Source organism: Odontesthes bonariensis, chromosome 7, assembly GCF_027942865.1.
Source record: "Odontesthes bonariensis isolate fOdoBon6 chromosome 7, fOdoBon6.hap1, whole genome shotgun sequence".
Classification (NCBI taxonomy): Eukaryota; Metazoa; Chordata; class Actinopteri; order Atheriniformes; family Atherinopsidae; genus Odontesthes; species Odontesthes bonariensis.
The window spans coordinates 21,623,511-21,641,452 of NC_134512.1; the positions used below are offsets into that span (position 1 = coordinate 21,623,511).

The 17,942-nt window shown below is 40.9% G+C and overlaps 2 protein-coding genes across 4 annotated transcripts; both read right to left on the reverse strand.

Annotated features, from left to right (window-relative positions):
- Nucleotides 1-41: 41 nt before the first annotated feature.
- On the reverse strand, nt 42-2,670 carry LOC142384097 (uncharacterized). The gene is made up of 6 exons (XM_075470054.1): nt 2,531-2,670; nt 2,288-2,429; nt 1,295-1,948; nt 1,049-1,219; nt 676-777; nt 42-570 (listed from the first exon to the last, which is right to left on the reverse strand). Exons 1-6 carry the CDS (start codon nt 2,599-2,601, stop codon nt 436-438), a joined length of 1,275 nt encoding a protein of 424 aa, XP_075326169.1. The 5' UTR covers nt 2,602-2,670; the 3' UTR covers nt 42-435.
- Nucleotides 2,671-3,076: 406 nt separating this feature from the next.
- On the reverse strand, nt 3,077-15,776 carry clpxa (caseinolytic mitochondrial matrix peptidase chaperone subunit Xa). Of its 3 annotated transcripts, none has more exons than XM_075470056.1 (15): nt 15,616-15,776; nt 14,530-14,607; nt 13,529-13,689; nt 13,297-13,411; nt 12,022-12,176; nt 11,766-11,925; nt 10,374-10,415; nt 7,041-7,217; nt 6,755-6,919; nt 6,336-6,424; nt 5,595-5,759; nt 5,212-5,511; nt 4,874-4,966; nt 4,675-4,781; nt 3,077-4,551 (listed from the first exon to the last, which is right to left on the reverse strand). In XM_075470056.1, exons 2-15 carry the CDS (start codon nt 14,582-14,584, stop codon nt 4,461-4,463), a joined length of 1,875 nt encoding a protein of 624 aa, XP_075326171.1. In that variant the 5' UTR covers nt 14,585-14,607; nt 15,616-15,776; the 3' UTR covers nt 3,077-4,460. The 3 variants fall into 3 exon arrangements, with proteins under 3 accessions (XP_075326171.1, XP_075326170.1, XP_075326173.1); XM_075470055.1 differs by having other exon boundaries at nt 15,541-15,776; XM_075470058.1 differs by lacking the exon at nt 10,374-10,415 and having other exon boundaries at nt 15,541-15,776.
- Nucleotides 15,777-17,942: the final 2,166 nt, after the last annotated feature.

Here is a 17,942-nt window from a genome sequence, read left to right on the forward strand (position 1 = left end):
TTTTCTCCCAAACCCTCGCTTCAGGGTTTCTGCTTTAGCAGTTTTTTTTTTTTTTGTGTATATATTTCTGTGGCTGTTTGATACTTGGACTGTGTCTTTTGAGCTTTTTGATTTTATCTTTTTAAAGGAATTTTTAACTGAAATGTCATTAAGTACAATTAGGGCATTACTTTGCACCATGATTTTCTTCCTCAAGCTGGAATGACAGCTACGTTTTGCTCTTTAAAAACTAAGTATTGAGTGCTTTTTTTCAAATGTATTTTTTTTTCCTCTTGAATCAAGCTGTAAATAAACATTTAAAAGGGAAAAAAAATCCTCGCTAATCTATACTGAGTAACTGTTATTTAGTGCTTTTTTATCTGTGATCGTCTTGCTGCTGAGTTGAATGACGAGCGAGTTGGGCTGAAGGCGGTATCCGAGTAGAAAATGCTCTGCTCAAGCCATGCGCGTCATGAGTTCCTCAAGAGCCCGCTCGCGGTGATTTTCATGAACGAGCAGCACTTCTTTGATTGCACTTTGCTGGAAGCCCATCTCGTTAAACTGAGTCAACAGGCGCAGGAACTCGGCAGCCTGAAACGATTAAGCATTAATTGATCCAAGTTTATAAAGAGTGTTTTTTTTTTTTTTTTTTTTTTTTAAAAAGCTCGGCTGTTAAGATAAACAAGTCGGGTTTACCTTGCTCTCGCAGTTCTGAAACATCTCCAAAGCCTCTTCGACCTGTTCTTCATCATAACCCAGCTGGCAGAGACGGTCACTGGTAACCAGGTATTTCAAGACCTATTAACGAGGAGAAAATTGCAACGACAAGCTTGGGACCTTACAACAGACACCAGGCCTTAATGTACTCGCTGTGGGATTTATTATGGTTGCAGTGCTTTAACAATCACTTAACAGGCTGATGTGCATAATTAAGATTGTGGTTGAAGGTTTTGACCAAAAGTCGGGCACATGAGGATTTTTGTTGGCTGTATTTTGTTAACCTGTTAGACCGTATTCATCTATCAATTACGTTATCAGTTGACCATGACTCCCAAAAAAAAGTTTTTACCTTCTCTGGGCTCCTGTAGCCTGTCTTCTGCAGAGCCAGAATAGCTGTGCGCAGCGGGTATCCTTTATCAGTGATGGTTTCAAGTAACTCCCTCTCCTCCTGGCTGAGTGCTGTCAGAAGCTCAGCTGCAGAGTCCAAGAAAACCCCACGAGAGCCGCCGGTTGTCAGGACCTTATAAGGGAGAAGCCAGACGAAAGGTTACTCAAGAGAAGGAGAGGGACGTGAGTTGTCCTCTAAGAAACTGACCTTTTTCCTGCAGTTTCTGACGACAGGCCCTGCAGAGGAGGGTCGCTGCTGCTGTGGCCTGGATGGGGCTGGACCAGCCGGCGGTGTGTTTTGGGAGTGCTTTCTGACCAGAGAGCCCAGCGAACGCTGCCTCTTTTTGGTGTTCTTCTGGCCCTGAGGAACGGGGCTGGCCAGCTGTGACCTGTGCTGCTCCACAGGACGCGGAGGTTGTCTGCAGTCTTGGAGAGAAGACGTGTGTCTGTGGCCTCTGACGAAGTGAGTTGAGTCAGGTTTACAGTGGTGCGAAGAAGGTCTGAGGTGCATGTCCTTGACTCTAGAGACTGGGTCTTTGGGTGCGGCGCTGCGGGGCCGCTCTCTGCTGTTGGCACGGTGACGTACACCTTCAGCTGAAGACGCTTCGTTATCCTCACCGTAACCATCTTCGTCATCAGAGTCATTTATGAGGAACGTGACGGTCCGATGGTGCTGCCGGCGGGTGTCTGCAGAGCTCAGACTGTGGCTGCGGGGCCGAGGCCTGGGGGACCACAGGTCCCTGTGACTGAGCATGTGACACTCTTGAGGGCTGCTGAACATCATCCAGTATGGTGGGCAGGATGGAGGCTGGCAGACCGGCTCCTGCCTGGTTAAAATCCATCTCTCCAGTTTGAATCCATACTGCAGGAACAAACGTTCAATTTAATCTACATCCACTCTTCTCTCACTGAGACTCACTAAGCTCTAAAAAAAAAAAAAAGTTTAGATTTTCCAAAAAAAAAAAACCACACAATAGAGCATTACTGAGTAACCTGACTTGTGTCGGGTCTAATGTCTGTCTTCGAAAGTACATTCAAATCAAATGATTAAACTTGAGGCTGAAGAAAACAGCCAAAATGTGGTCTTATCAAATTAAAATGGGGTAAAGGGAAGCATATCAACTCTTTAAAACTACAGTTAAAAAGGAAAATACAAATAGATTAACAAATAACAGAAAGCTTATTAATAAAAATGAGGGACCTCAGTTTCCTGCATCATCTGGTGGCAATCTGCTACGGTGATGTCTGGAGCAGTCGGGAGCTGCATTTCAGCCCCCAGCGGACCTACAAGGGTCTGAAAAGGGACGTCCTCCAGAACGCTCATCAATGCACCAAGAAATGACCTGCGTCAGGAGAATAACAAAAACCTTCTGGGTTTCTTGTTAAAGGTGACATTCGTTGTTTTGTTTTGTTTTTCTGTCGTTGCATTAAAGCAATTTCTTACCCGTGCCAGGTACTGTCCGCAGCCCTCTGAATCATCCACAGGTGACTGGAGTGAATGACTGACACAAACATCACTGCGTGATAAACCTCTTCATCACTAAGCCTCTGACATCAGCTGAGGGTTTGTTTACCACCTCTCAGACACCCGGTGTAATCCACTATAAAGGTCCACTATACATAATAAGCGCTTTGAAACGTATACACGTGGCTACCAACAAAGTAATACCAAAATGAATCGGATCAAAAGAGGCCGCTGATTCTCTACGTTCCCATTTTACTATGAGGAAGGACAATTAAACATAATTTAACAACCTTTTTCGGTATTTCACAATTCACCGCAGAATGTGGGAGTTCCGTCTTTATTTGAAACCACATTAAAGAGAAAGCACCATTTTTCATGCAGTTTCCATGTGGATTGGAAGGGGGATTAGGGAAATGCTGAGGTACCGGGAAACAAAGAACAGCACACTCCTTTCCAGAGATTAGCTGCTTACATAAAGGTGACAGCCCATCAGTGTAGTACAACACTCACGCGATTACAAACCTCTAATCCCACCTACAATTTATTCTGTTTTGCATCCAGTTCAAAGGTTAAGAAAAAAAAACAAATTTTGTACAGTTATACATTTTATTTATGTATTTTTAAACAATCACAATAAATTTAGGATTTTCACAAGCTCTGAAGGGGGGGGCTGTTGACAGCTTTTGTAACAGATGTCTGAAAATAGTGAAGCAATTTGAAAGTTCAGGGAAAGAAAAACAACTTCAAGAAAGAACAAATCTAGTTTAATCTAATTTCAGGGCACAAACAGCATTTTTCAAGAGAACAGCAGCGTGGTGGAGAGCATTTGGGTGGAGTTTGGATTACACACTTGTACTGTTTAGTAACAGCATATTACATCACTAAAGGTGAAGTGAGTTTCTGACACTGTAGCACAAAGGAAAATTAAAGTATGCTCTGTTTTGCAGCGTTTGATAAAGCAGGTTTGGAAGAGGAAGATGATCAGATCCTTTTCATCTGGACAAAGAAATCTTAAGATGCGAGATAAAGGGTGAAGGGATATGATTCAATCATAGCAAGTACAAAACAAAACTAAAGAGTTTATTTAGTCATCACTTCAAAGCTACCGAGCGAGACTGTTAATCCTGCTTTGTGAAGCAGCCCTGCGAATACAGACGTCTGTGAGTAAGCACATCCTCAAGAGTGGGCCAAAGGTGGAAGCGGAAAACTGTAAAATAACCATTCTGGCTGTTTAAAAAGTCACTACTATTTATAACCTGCTGTGTTTCGTGTGCTGGTGTTTTATTTCACAACATGTTCTCCTAATTTGAGGTCATGTCATACAAACTGCTTACAAAGGCCATCTATGCAGTGAAGCTAAACATTTAGAGCCAATTTCACTTTGAGCACCATTATCACAATGGTGGTAAAGAAGGAAACATCAAAATATTGATGTGCTCATGGAATATCATGCCCTTATGGTGCAAGGCATTTCTCGACATGGTAACATTAGATCTACACCTTCTGAGCTCCTCCCTTTTCTTTTTTTTTTTTTTCAAATGTACAGTATGATCCCATTATTTCTATTTGCTTCCCTCGCCATTACAGCCCATCACCACAAAAAGAGAAAACAAACTAGCTACAAATACTTGCATGAATAAAATTGCATTATCTTTATATAGATAAAATGTTAACAATCCCCAGAGATTGAAATATTTCATACAGGTCCACGCTGTAAGTGCACCACTAAAGGATTATCATCTGATGCAAAGGACCTAAACTTGTTACTCTCTCTTAACTTGTTCATCATGAAAATCTCTTCACAAATGTCCACAGTTTATTTGTCAGGTGCTATAATAAAAGAACCGGAACCAAACTTGGTACCCAAAAAGCTCATGTTGGCCTTCAGGTGAAATTGACCCCATCTGGTTCAGTTGTTAGCAGCATCTGCCTGCCGAGGCCAGTTCTCCTCCTCAATGCCGGAGTCGTACTCCTCTTCTGCCGACTCCTTGGCTGGAGCTCTGAAATTCAAACAGAAGCTCCAATTTTAGTGTCAAACACCAAAAGAGACTAAAGAGTGCTGAGCTTAATGAATGGGATCTATAACATCATACATGTGGACCTGTGAGCAGACAGATGCTGACCTGATGTATCTGGCTATTGATTTTCCTTGGACGACCTCTAAGTTCAGTTCAACCGCCATAATGTCTGAGTGCGGCACCTCGAACATGGGCTCGAGGAGCAGTTTTTCCTGTACATGGGAAGAAGATTTTGCTTAATAAAATACAAAAAAAAAAAAAAAAAAAAAAAAAAAATTACGGCACAGCCAGTAAAATAACCAACCATGATGGATCTGAGCCCACGAGCTCCAGTTTTCCTCTCCAAAGCCATCCTGGCAATGGCTTTCAAGGCATCTTGGGTCACATGGAGCTCACACTGAAACAAAAAGAGACTTAAAATTAACTTCAATCAATGGTGTGAAGACATCTAAGAGCAAACAACTAACATGTGAATGAGTTATTCTGCAGAACTGATCGAAGAAGAGGAAACCAGTGAGGCTAAATACTGTCAGTGGGGCAACTTAATTTGCATTTATCTGGTGTGGTGGACATGCATCTTAGTTTTCCACAAAATGTTGTCGACCTTTCAAACAAGATCAAACACAACGAGAGAGCTCTTACTTTGTCCATGCTGAACAGAGCCTGGTATTGGGGCACCACGGCATTGCGTGGTTCAGTCAATATCCGGACTAGTGTTTCCTCATCCAGGCTGTGCAGGGGAACGACAACTGGAAGACGGCCAACAAACTCTGGGATCATTCCAAACTCAATCAGGTCCCTGGCCTCAACGTGCCTCAGCAGCCTGTCCTTCTCCTCGATCTCTGCCACTGTGTCCGTCTCCCCGCTGCTGTTGGCCAAGTCTGCTGCAGCGGCTGCACGGCGCCCTTTTCCCAGGTTAGACGGAGTCCCGAAACCCAAATACTGAGGAAATAGGACGCGTGAGAATCAAGTTAGCGGCAGGAAGTGCTGACACACTAGAGATGTGTTAAAAAAAAAAAAAAAACCTTCTCATTCTTTCTTCGGCTAATGATCCTGTCAAGACCATTGAAGGCGCCTGATGCGACAAACAGAATGTTTGTCGTGTCGACTTGCACCGTTTCACCACGTAGTTTTCTGGAGTTCTTCTCAGGAACGTTGACAATTGTGCCCTCCAAGAGTTTCAGCAAACCCTGATATTCCATCAGGAACAAACAATTACAATTAGCAGTGCATGTTAAAATCTCTGGTCCCACTTTAAATTAACATTTCATAAAACATAGTACTGTTAAAATATCAATTGTAATTTAAGGATCCTGACATTTAAAATAAAATTAGACTAAAGTGAATATTCACTACATGGCCAAAAACTTAGGTCATGACGTGCACTGACAGGCCTTGTTTTAACATGCTTATTATGCAATGTCACATCTATGTCACATTTATTATTTCCATTTAAAATTGCATTTGTTTTTCACCAAAATCTTGCGTTGTCATTAGCTTTAAGCTAACTCAAGCACATTTTGTTGCTGAAGCTAAACTTGACCAACTGAAGCAACCATCGATCACTTACTGAGTAAAAAAGTCATATCAAGAATCCCAAAAAAACCTTTCAAAAAGATATTCTTACCATGAAAGAAATATCAAATGGGAAAAGAAAAAAAAAAAAAAAAAAAAAAAAAAAAAACACTTTCAGTTTATATGGTAATAGTGATAAAAAAAGTGCCCCTTAACGGTTAGATTTAGGACACCTGTGGTTAAACACCGACCTGTTGAACTCCTTCTCCACCCACATCTCTCAGCTGATGGATTCCAGGCACGCTGCCAATCTTATCAACCTCGTCCAGGAACACGATACCTGCACGTGACGCAGAAAGACAATGGTGGCGTGAGCTTAATGTCTTTAAAGTGCACACGATGTTTATACAAGACGTCAGATATCAGTTACTCACTACAGAGAAATCACCCCTTCACTCAGTGCATTACTGCTGACAGTTGAATGATTGACAGAATTCTTACGTAAAATATATAAATAAGAAAGAACAGACTTCATGTTTTGTGTTATCTACTAAAGCTGGTTAGATTTTTTGTGACTGGTGTTTTTAGAACAGCCAAGTTGTTACGCAACCTGTGGTAGGATCCCATTACTGCAAACAGCGCTGCTGTTAAATAAACTCCCTCCACCCACCTTGCTGTGCCTTCTCCACAGAGTAGTTGGCATCTTGCAGAAGCTTAGCGATAACCGACTCTATGTCTTCTCCCACATATCCAGCTTGAGTAAGAGTGGTGCAGTCACAAATTGCAAATGGAACATCCAGACAACGGGCCAGCGTCTGTGCCAACAGTGTTTTTCCTGTGAAACATTCATAAGGAGAGCAGCTTTGGTTAATCTAGAACACAAACCGCATATGGGGCGCGCTAATGCTGACAGTGCGCCACGTTACAGTCAAGGAAAATGTTGCCAAAACACAAACCTGAACCAGTTGGACCAAGAAGTATAATGTTGCTCTTCTCCAGTTTAATTTCAACGTGTGTGGAGTCCAGGACCTCCCCGCCCCTCCTCTCCTGAGGTGTCTGCTGGCTCGCCTGCTGCTGCATGGACGCTCCAAGAGCATTTCCATGAGGACTGATCCCCGCAATCTGCAACAGCTCTGCAACAGCAAGCCAGCCACAAGGTTAGCTTTGTGAGTAAAAAGTAACAAGTTCATCTGTCAACTTAGACACCGTTGTGTAAGCAGGTGATTCATGAATGATGCATGTGGCAGTTTGTGCTTAGTAACAGATTCCTTGTGCAGGATAAAAATAGATATGGCAAAATAAGTGCCGGAGAAGTTTGCAAGTGAGGACGGCTTAACTGAAAATAGCAAGGGTCTGAATGTAGGCTGCCTTGTTTTATTCTTCCCTTTGTCTGCTCAGTAGTGATGTGCAGCTTGACCCATAACCCAAAGGTCTTGTTGACTGAGATTGTGCTGGTTCGAGTAAGCTTTACAGAGAATATCACTGGCTGGGGGCAGGTCAGGTCACAAAGTGACAACCTAAGCTCTAAAAGATCTGGCAGGAAGTGTCCAGTACAGTAAGCTAAGCCCATCCTCTCTAACACATGGGCCTGCAGAGCAGAGGTCCTCTCGTGGTGCAATAACTGTCCTATAAAAGGGGCCGTGGGTCAGGTCAGATTTGGAGGGCTGACTGATGGAGATTTTCTCAGGTTAGGGAGTGTGGGCCAGCTCTTTTAACAGGTTGGGTGGCTACAATCAATACTGGTCTGTCAAACATTAACATGAGTTTCAACAGCTCATTTGTACCACCAATAAAATCAGTGGAGAAACACAGTTGTTCGTCACGGTTACAACCTAAAATATACTTTTCTTCATCTTAAAGTGATAGTTCGGAGTAGATTCACCCTGGGGTCATTTGAACCGTGACATCCAGCCAAGTAGCCCACCCGAAGTTTTTTCGATCTTGGCTGAACATCAGCTGAGTTACTGAGTTATCCCGAATAGCTTAGTACAAGCGCTAACGGACCCTGGCAGTATCTCCAAAATTACCACACTAAAATCACATGCCATGACACCAAACTTCTACAGTAGTACAAATATGGTCTGTACTCACAAAACGATGCATTTGGAAGTTTGAAAATAGTCCAGGAGTTTATTATTATCAACACAAGCCTGATAGCTTCTCTGCAGCTAAAGCTGCGTCGACGTCACTTCTAGGGGTGGGCGATATGGGCAAAAAAAAATATCGATATTTTTTAGGATTTTCACGATAAAGATATTTTGACGATATTTAAAAAAAAAATTAAAACTTGCGTTAAGATCACAATAAAATGAACACAAGCATGCAAGTCTAAGTACACACGGGCGGTACAGTGAAACTGCGAATGGCTCATTAAATCAGTTATGGTTCCTTTGATCGCTCTACCGTTACTTGGATAACTGTGGCAATTCTAGAGCTAATACATGCAAAACGAGCGCTGACCTTCGGGGATGCGTGCATTTATCAGACCCAAAACCCATGCGGGGTGCCTCTCGGTGTGCCCCGGTCGCTTTGGTGACTCTAGATAACCTCGAGCCGTTTCTCAGGCTACTTCTCCCTCCGGACAGGGAGCCTGAGAAACGGCTACCACATCCAAGGAAGGCAGCAGGCGCGCAAATTACCCACTCCCGACTCGACTCGGGGAGGTAGTGACGAAAAATAACAATACAGGACTCTTTAAAGCGGCAGTAGGCAACTTTTTTTTAGTCATATTAGCTTGAACTGTCATGGGATTCTGGAAGTAGAATATTAAATAGGCTGTTTAGGAAAAATAACGAATTCTGTAGCTCCCTCTGAAGCCTGTAATCATGCTTACAAAAACCGAGCGCTCCCGGCTGTTTTTAACCAATCAAGTTACGGTGGAGGAATCCTACCTGTCAATCACAGCTTGTGCACACGCTGCTGAGCGTGAGTCTTCCCCAGCTTGTGTGCGCTCACACTGGTGTGAACTCACGTGCACAACCTCGTCCACAGAGGGGGAGGGGTTTGGGGGGCGATTCGGAGCTTGTTAGAGGTTGGGGGAGGGACCTGAAAGTTGTATCAGTTCGAATTTTCCGACTTTAGACTCGCAATTTTGAAAACTTGCCTACTGCAGCTTTAAATCCTTTAACGGGGATCAATTGGAGGGCAAGTCTGGTGCCAGCAGCCGCGGTAATTCCAGCTCCAATAGCGTATCTTAAAGTTGCTGCAGTTAAAAAGCTCGTAGTTGGATCTCGGGATCGAGCTGCCGGTCCGCCGCGAGGCGAGCTACCGTCTGTCCCAGCCCCTGCCTCTCGGTGCCCCCTCGATGCTCTTAGCCGAGTGTCCCGCGGGGTCCGAAGCGTTTACTTTGAAAAAATTAGAGTGTTCAAAGCAGGGCGTGGCGCCGTGGTAAGGGCAGAGGACCACTGGCACCGCACTTTATTGATTTTTGGCGATTGAAAAAAAAATATATATATATATATATATATATATAGCCTATATCTCGATATTGCAAAATTACTCATCGTCAAAACAACATTCACGATAATTTCGCAAACGAGGCAAGGCTGCTCAATTTATCCATTGATAAAATAAATTCACAACTCTACAACATAAAAATTCATAAAAAAAATCATGTAGAATATAGCATATACTTTGTTGTCTACAGTAGTAGATCAACCCTCATCTTACTTTGAAGCTCCCAGATCAAGGAAGTGACGTCGACGCAGCTTTAGCTGCAGAAAAGCTATCAGGCTTGTGTTGATAATAATAAACTCCTGGACTATGTAAAAAACTTCCAAATGCATCGTTTTGTGAGTACAGACCATATTTGTACTACTGTAGAAGTTTGGTGTCATGGCATGTGATTTTAGTGTGGTAATTTGAGATACTGCCAGGATCCGTTAGCGCTTGTACGAAGCTATTCGGGATAACTCAGTAACTCGGCTGATGTTCAGCCAAGATCGAAAAAACTTCGGGTGGGCTACTTGGCTGGATATCACGGTTCAAATGACCCGAGGGTGAATCTACTCCGGAGTATCACTTTAAGTAGATATCTCAGAGGACTTTACTTAACTTTTTTTTTTTAAATTTTGTAGTTTAATTCTTTTAGAGAGGGCATGACTATACATACATTATTAGAGCTGTAAAAGGCAGAATGTGTCTGAGGAGTCACTGTGGTCTGTACATTTTGGCATTTGTGCAACTCTCAAAAATAACAGAAAACTGCTGATTAAGTGATGCGGCCTAAAGTCACCGCTGATAACAAAATAGAATTCAGTCAGATAACAGTAAGGAGGTCAGTCACTTACTTGTGAATCTGTATTCATCCTCTCGTCTTCTCATCTCTAGCTCTACAAGGAGAGGATCAAAGTGCTTGTATCAATATTATCATCTATCATTACCACTACGACATAATCAATACAGTCCCTGTCAGACGGTTCGTGTAATTTCATGTAAGAATTATTGAACAAATGCCAAATAATACAGATTATGATTCTTGACAAGCCATGATTAAGGCCACCGCTATTCACGTGGATTAAAGAAGACTCTCGATATGTTCCAGCTTTGATGTGCCCTTATTAGTTCGAATAAGTGTGACAGATCTGAACATGCAAATCCACTGAGAACAAATCACTACTGTTAGATGTATTCCTGCAGGATTAAATCACCCTTTGTTTTTGTTTTTTAAACAGTGTATGAAAAGTAATTTCTGTCAATATCAAATAAAATTTAAAAAAAAACCAACTTAACAAATAAATACACCCATTAAATAATCCTGAAATAAACTAATTAAGATATATATATATACACCTACGTATCTGAGCTGATTTAGTTATCTAAATATTTTTTTTGTTTTTCTTTAGATATCTTTCTAAAGGACAAACTTCATTAATTCACTCGTCTTTTATTTTCTAATACCCCCATTTACTCTAAAAGGGTTTCTCGTGTCCATCTCTTCTGCTCAAACGAGGGCGCACAGCTAGCCGACTCAGTTGGACCTGAACTGGATCAGCTGACCCATCCAGTCTCTGGTGCAGCTAAGAAAAAAAATTACTAGTCTCTGAATTAAAACAAATGTTGAATTCTACATAAAAGTTGTCTGAAATGCATAAATGTGCCATTGTGATGGAAACGTCCTGGTACAAATAAAAGGTTTTTCGTATGCGTCGATTTAAAGCCGATTAAAACTGCATTTCATACGTCCCCACTATACCTAATGGACACTTAATTGTAAGTAGTAAACTAAGGCTTCAGTAAGTTATCATTATTTTGAAACGTCACAGCTGTTAAGAAGGACAACACTCACTCTGGCATCTCAAAGACTGCACTGCAATGTGAGGCGTTAACAGAGGGAGTGTATGTGTCTTAAGGTCCAATAAAAAAAACACTTCAGGGTCCCATTGTTAAATTAAATCTTTCACCATCATAACAGCAGTTACTATATGTGTCATTACTAATGCCAAGTGGCAACAGCGGCACTCAAAATGAGATTAAACTCGACATTGTGTGCCAAGGCAAAACAGATTTTGCATTAAACCTCGAAACCGGACTTTCTCTTTCTTTCTCAAATGCCACATCAGACTGCGACGACAGGTTGTGCAACATGCACGGTACATTGTCAAAAACTAGGTCATGAGAAAAGTGATAAATATAGTTAAATAGAGAAATGAAGCGCTGTCTCTAGAAAGAGAAACACTGACCACGAGGTGTTAAAGACGGCTGTTTTTCCACCTCCACCTGCTGTCGACTCCCTGCAGGGATGTTGTTGTAGATGCGCTTGTAGTGATTGTACACTGCAACCGCCAAAACCTTTTTTGCATAGGACTGACCAACAACATATTTGTCCAGATAAGCATAAATCTGAGGGGGAAAAAGAAGAAGAAAAAAAAAAAAGTATTTTAAAATGTACAGAATGTTGGAAATTTTGAATAAATACCTTCAGCCTCAATTTCCTACCTTCTTGGGGGGAGGGGGAGGTTTCTGTGAAAACGCCAGTTTCACTGCCTCCGCAGCAGATTCTGGCTCTTTGTTTAGCCCTTTCTTGGAGTCCGTTTCAGACAAAACCACAAAAAAGTGATGACATTTCTCACATTTGACAAATCGTGTTGATGCTGCAAAAGAACACACGACACAAACAAAAAGGAGGTTTAGAGCAACATAAAGGTTGCAGCTTACACCAAGTGACACTCAAACTAAAAATAAGTCTTAGATTTTTTTTTTTATTATATTTTTGTCTTTACACTCTCTCAATGAGTTATCTCTTAAACCTACTGATTGCTGTGTTGGGGGGTTTCTGGTATGATGAATAAATGTTTAAAGCATTTGAATACATTTTTAGCTTTCTTTGTTGTCGTTTGTTTTTCTTCTTTCCTTTTTTTTTTTTTTTTTTTAAAATAGACAGATTCTATGTTTTATATTTTGCTGCTCTAACGACAGCTTGTGACCAAACGTGGAAAGGTCAATGCGAGGGGAACATGGCGACAGTGACGATAAAAAAACAACAACTAAAAACTAAAAGGTGGAACATGATGAGAAGCCAGGGGGGTAGGCAGGTGCCTTTTCCCAAATGTTAGTCATTGTGAATTACTTCACCACAGAGATAACATTGTGGAAATTGCAATGACAAAACTGCTGAAATTCCTCGTCTACTTGTCTTTCTGCAAGCATTTCATTCACTCGCACAGTTTATGTTGCAACACAAAGCAGAAAATAGTCACTGGACAACAGTGAAACCGACACCTCAGTTTTCCCATTGTGAGTCCTTATTTTGACAAACTGAGCCTGGAAGCTGTTTATTGTGGTTGTTCGTGCTGCGCTATCACATTACTGTGTTTGCACTTCTGTTTATTCAGTCCGCCTCCAAACTTTGTCCCACAGAGGAGAGTAAAAGTTGTTGCGATGCTACAAAAACAAAAAACACACTTCCTCACAGACTTGAGAACGAGAACGTTGAATGGCATCAAACAATGACAGCCACATTTCCTCTGGCAGCAATCATGATTAATCATTTTACAACCTCTCCTAAGCATATTTTAAGAGACAGAAACTGCATAATAATTTGTTGTTTGGATTTCATTATCCATATTTCCTATTTTTCGCAAACCACTATCCGTTATCACGAAAAATCCCACAAATGACTTCAAACTCAGTCCGCTTGATTCTTGAAGTGTGAATTAAGGTGAAGAGTAATACAAAAGAATAGCAGCTGTTGAAGTTAAAACATTTACTCACATACAAAGGTCTCTACATGTGTGCAGGGGTCCCCACATTTAGGGCAGCGTAGCTGGCTTCCCCCCTTGCCTGAACCTCCAGAACCAGACATTCTCTTCCCCTCACTGATGCTTTTCTGGTTGAGGAGGACAGAATTAGGATGTGTGCATTTTCATTGCTTCCATTTATAAGGTGGTATGTGGTCCAACAGTGGACAGTGCTTGCAAATGAGATTTATCCTTCAAGAGTTTACCTTTCCACCATCATTTCCGGCATCCTTTGTTGTCCCGTCTTTGGCTGCATAACAGACAGCAGTCTCTGAAAACGACCTCACACGCACCGGTGGATGAAAATGAGTTTCCCGAGACCCCTGACGACTCAGAGAAAACAGCTGGATTCTGGAGCATGACAATCCTGCAACACCAGCAACATTTGCTTTGATTTCATGATTTGTACCAACAGCAAGAACATGTCAATAATTAGTCAATCACGAAGAAAAACAAGTATCGTTTTAATCATGTAATTATTTGAAATAGTGTAGAGTGAAAAAATAAAATGAAAGAGTGGTTACAGCCTCTCAATTCTTTTATTTTAGAGAACATATCTGACAGTAAACATCATATTTTTTAATCAAAATTATGTTTAAGATGTCCAATTGAGCTGAGAAAACCTTGACCATGGCCGATTACACAATATTATTACACTGAATGGCTATTACTGAATTTGTTACTTGAGGGAAAAAATAAAATTAAAAATCAGAAAACTAACAAAATAAAAGCAATATAGCTATAGTTGAGGAGGGTTGAAAACACATCAGATGATTAAAAAAAAATGCAACAAAATGAGCTCATACTATATTTCTATAAAGTGACCATGCATATGAGCTGTAAGCATGTTTAATATTCATCATTTGCTCAGTTTGGCCCTACTGTACCTTTTATCCTTACATGAGAGTCTCTGGTAGACTGACTAATAAAAAAAAAAAAAGTTAGTTTTGTTATATCAGTAGAACTATTTTTGCACGTCTGTTTGGGTATTGTCTAAAAACTCACCCCTGATCCACAGTTCAAAAGAATGTGTGATGTAACAACGCTGGCCTATCTATGGCCACACAACTGTTAAAGTGACTTTTCCACCTGCTCTTGACATTAACTACATAAGTGTCATAACAAACCGTAATGTAGGTAAGCTGGCACAAATAGCACAATGTCATGTAGCTTAAAAGACAGAATGCACTTTCCCCCTTTTTTTTACCTCTGTTGGCGGTGTTTAGGAACAACCTGACAGCTGAAGTGCATGGACAGGACATCTTTTCTTCTTTCCTGAAAAATCCTGAAAATACACGTTAACTTAAGACGGTGCAAAGAGGGGGAACGGGGGGCTAAATTAGCCGCAAGCTAATAGATAGCAGCTGCGAGCAGTAGAGGCCGGTGTAGGGCCAAATTATGTGACCCGTCAGATTCTGTGACCCAAATAGGACCTGAGGTGTCCTGCTTTTGCGTAACACTTTTTATGAAATTTAGCATATTACTTTATAATGAGAGATGTTACTCTATGATGATTATATATACAAATAAACATTTACGAGCCCATTCTAATAAACAATCATAAGTATCACACCGACAAACTCAAATTTGGTACTTAATAAGCCACCTGTCAATATTTGGTTAACTGGTTTATTTTATTTTTTAATACATTACTTTTTAGTGAACCTGAATCTGCCGGGCAATAAATATTATTTCATGTAGTAATACTAACATAAAAACATGTCTGCAAACAGTTATCTGAATTTATATGAAGAGTTGAAACATTTGCAGAAGCTAAAAATCCCAGTTAGGTCACAAAATCCAACACAACTAGCCTGGCTGCAACACAACTACAAACCCGAAACATTTCATAACTTCGACGTCAACATTTACAAAGCACTGCAGTCGATGCAACTCAATACGAGTTAGAATAATTTTATGCTTATATATATAGCGGCTTCTATCACTAACCTTTCTCGACTCCTGCTCACGCTAGTGATACATAACAAAATAAACAAAGTACCCAGTTCGCACACTCGGTTGGATAACTGTTAGCTACTTAAGCTAGGCCCAAAGACAACCAGGAGGAATGACAAACAGGCATGGCTGGACGGACAGCCGATGTTGAATAAGCAAAGTAGCAGGGTGACTTTAGACTGGTAGAGTCGAAAACTTAAATCTAAGGTACACTGTTCATTTTTGAAAATATAACATTTAAAAGCCTGCTAGCTCTACTCACAGTGCACGATGAAACCAGTCGCGTCTTGACAGCAAAGAAAAAAACAAATTTGCTAAATCACAAAAGATGTATCACCTTTATTTAAGTCTGACAGGTCAGCGTATCATGCTAGGATTATACGGCTTGTTGCGTGAAAAAGAGAGAGTTGGTTCCTTCAGGCCGTTATTTCCCAGGTGGGACACGACCCACAGTGATGTAACGCCTGGCTGCTGTTATGAACTAGGTTAGCTCTGGCTAAACTAAGCTAACTAGCCTCCCCTCTAGGAACGGTTGCTGAGCAAAGGTGGATTCAAAGCATGTTGAACGCCAAAGCAACATGGCGGCTCCCTTCATGTGTGGGTGGTCCAACACATCCGGATACTTTGAGATCTGCTAAAATCCTACTGCTGAGGCGTTCATGAACATCTCGTAATGTGAACAAGGGGATTGTGAAATTCTGTTGCGTTTAAGACGGATCCGGAAAAAAATGTTTCTGTTAAAATTATGTAACACATTTGGTAACAGTCGTGTTCTTCATGCAACACTTTATGAGTTTATCTTTGTGCACAGTTCTGGTCAGATAATAGAAACTTATTACGGACTTCCAGTATGTTAATGATATTGAAATTATTATTTTTTTGTAAACAGTCCCAACAGGCAGTTTATTCTGTTGTTTTTTATAATCTAGGGTAAAAACTACTGCATCAGATGTGGGTAAGCTAGTGTTAGGGTATACAGCCTCACTCTCACATGGTTTCCAGGGACCCTTGGTAGAAATGAGCCAGTGTTAATTAAATTTCTTTCAACCCCTATGAAAAAAAAGTCCTCTACGTAACTCAAATGGAGGGAATGTTGTCGCACAATAATCTTTGTTGTTTTTGATAATGTGTGTCCTCTGTGAGCCAAGATGGTTTTCTTTCAATTCTAACCCACACCCACCTTTTAACCCAAGAAATTACAACTCTTCAGTCTGACGATAACAGCTTTGTTGGACCAGACAGGAAACAAAGAAGATACTGTCCTATTTTACTAAAAAAAAATCTTCCCCTGGGCTGTGTGAACAACATGTTAATGTAATGCCGGTAAACCTTGCTGCACGTTCTCCCCATGTATGTGCGGCTTCTCTCCAGATACTCCAGCTTCCTCGCACCATCCAAAAACATGCACAAGGTTAATTGATTATTCTAAATTGATCCTAGGAGGGACTGTGAGGGTTCGTGGTTCTTTGCCTTGTTTGTCTTTTCTTTTTTCTTTTGTGACGTTTGGCGGGTATAGAAAGTGGATGACTGGATGGAAACCTTGTCTTCTGAATATTGATCAACTATAAAGACTTTTCCTTGTTTCAGCGATAAGTTCCTACTTTTTGACCCAAAACAAGTCTTATATATTCTTTCTTCGTAGAAAAGGGACTTCCAAAGAAAGATGAGAGTGGGGGTGGAACTCCTCTCACAGTTTATAGTAACCGAGTGACAACAACCTGCATACAATACAAAGTAGGTCTTCATTTCAGGTTTAGTCTCAGTCAAACTGGAGGAATTGGATGTCTCTAAGGACAATACCTCAGCTCCGCTGTGTGGTAAATCACATAGGTTCATCATGTAAGAAAATCCTGCAGCAAAGTTTAGCTTTTGAGTCAGTGCTGACCACCATTAACACCTACAATATTTGTATACCGTGTCTCCTTCAAGGTATCACCAAAATCATGGTGGGGCACTAATAGCTCAACTAGATAAGCAGGCACTCCAAGTACGGAGGCTGTAGTTACTGAATGCAGTCGGTCTAGGTTTGAGTTCTGGCCCGAGGCCCTTTGCTGCATGTCCTCCCCATTTCCTGACTATCTACTGACAAATAAAGGTCACTAACTAGTACCAAAAAACATTTTTTAAAAAGGTGCTCAGGGTGAGCTCATAATGTGAAGCCTACTCTGTGTCTGCAGTTTACAAGAAATTATAATTATAGAGTTAAAACTAATATTTAGCAAAAAAATTGATTTGGTACTATTCAAAGTATGAAGTTTTTGGTCTTTTGTGGTCTGGGGCCACTACTTCTTTCTTTTTCTTCTATATCTTTACTTTCAAGTTGTGGTTCCCATTTACTTTGATTATATGGTTTTATTTAAAAAACGTTTTGTCACAATGTTTTCAAAGGGAGCAATATGAACAAAGGGTGTAATTATTTCATTCTATTGTGCTTTTGCTCACAGCTTGCATTAAAAGTGCAAACATGTGCAGAGACTATTCTCCATCTGTACAGACTCTTTTGCCCGTATTTCTGTTCAACCTAAAAGCAGGCTTGACCTGAGCAAACTGAAATTTTAGACTGCAGTATAATATCTGTATTTGTTGGTGCTTTTGATCAGGTCAAGCTTTGTAAATCCAGCAGTGTAATGTCGTGGTATCAGTCAGTAATGTGAGGCTGAAAAA

Bases quoted from the DNA above. Each gene is read 5' to 3' on its own strand.
- LOC142384097 (XM_075470054.1), bottom strand. From the start codon at position 2,601: ATGTTTGTGTCAGTCATTCACTCCAGTCACCTGTGGATGATTCAGAGG. The intron at 778-1,048 runs GTAAAAACTTTT...CCTCGTTAATAG, and splicing joins GCTACAGGAGCCCAGAGAAG to GTCTTGAAATACCTGGTTAC. The intron at 571-675 runs GTAAACCCGACT...TAATCGTTTCAG, and splicing joins TTCAGAACTGCGAGAGCAAG to GCTGCCGAGTTCCTGCGCCT.
- clpxa (XM_075470056.1), bottom strand. From the start codon at position 14,584: ATGTCCTGTCCATGCACTTCAGCTGTCAGGTTGTTCCTAAACACCGCC. The intron at 13,690-14,529 runs GTAAAAAAAAGG...CTGGTGTTGCAG, and splicing joins CCTAAACACCGCCAACAGAG to GATTGTCATGCTCCAGAATC. The intron at 4,782-4,873 runs GTTGGTTATTTT...TCCCATGTACAG, and splicing joins GTGGGCTCAGATCCATCATG to GAAAAACTGCTCCTCGAGCC.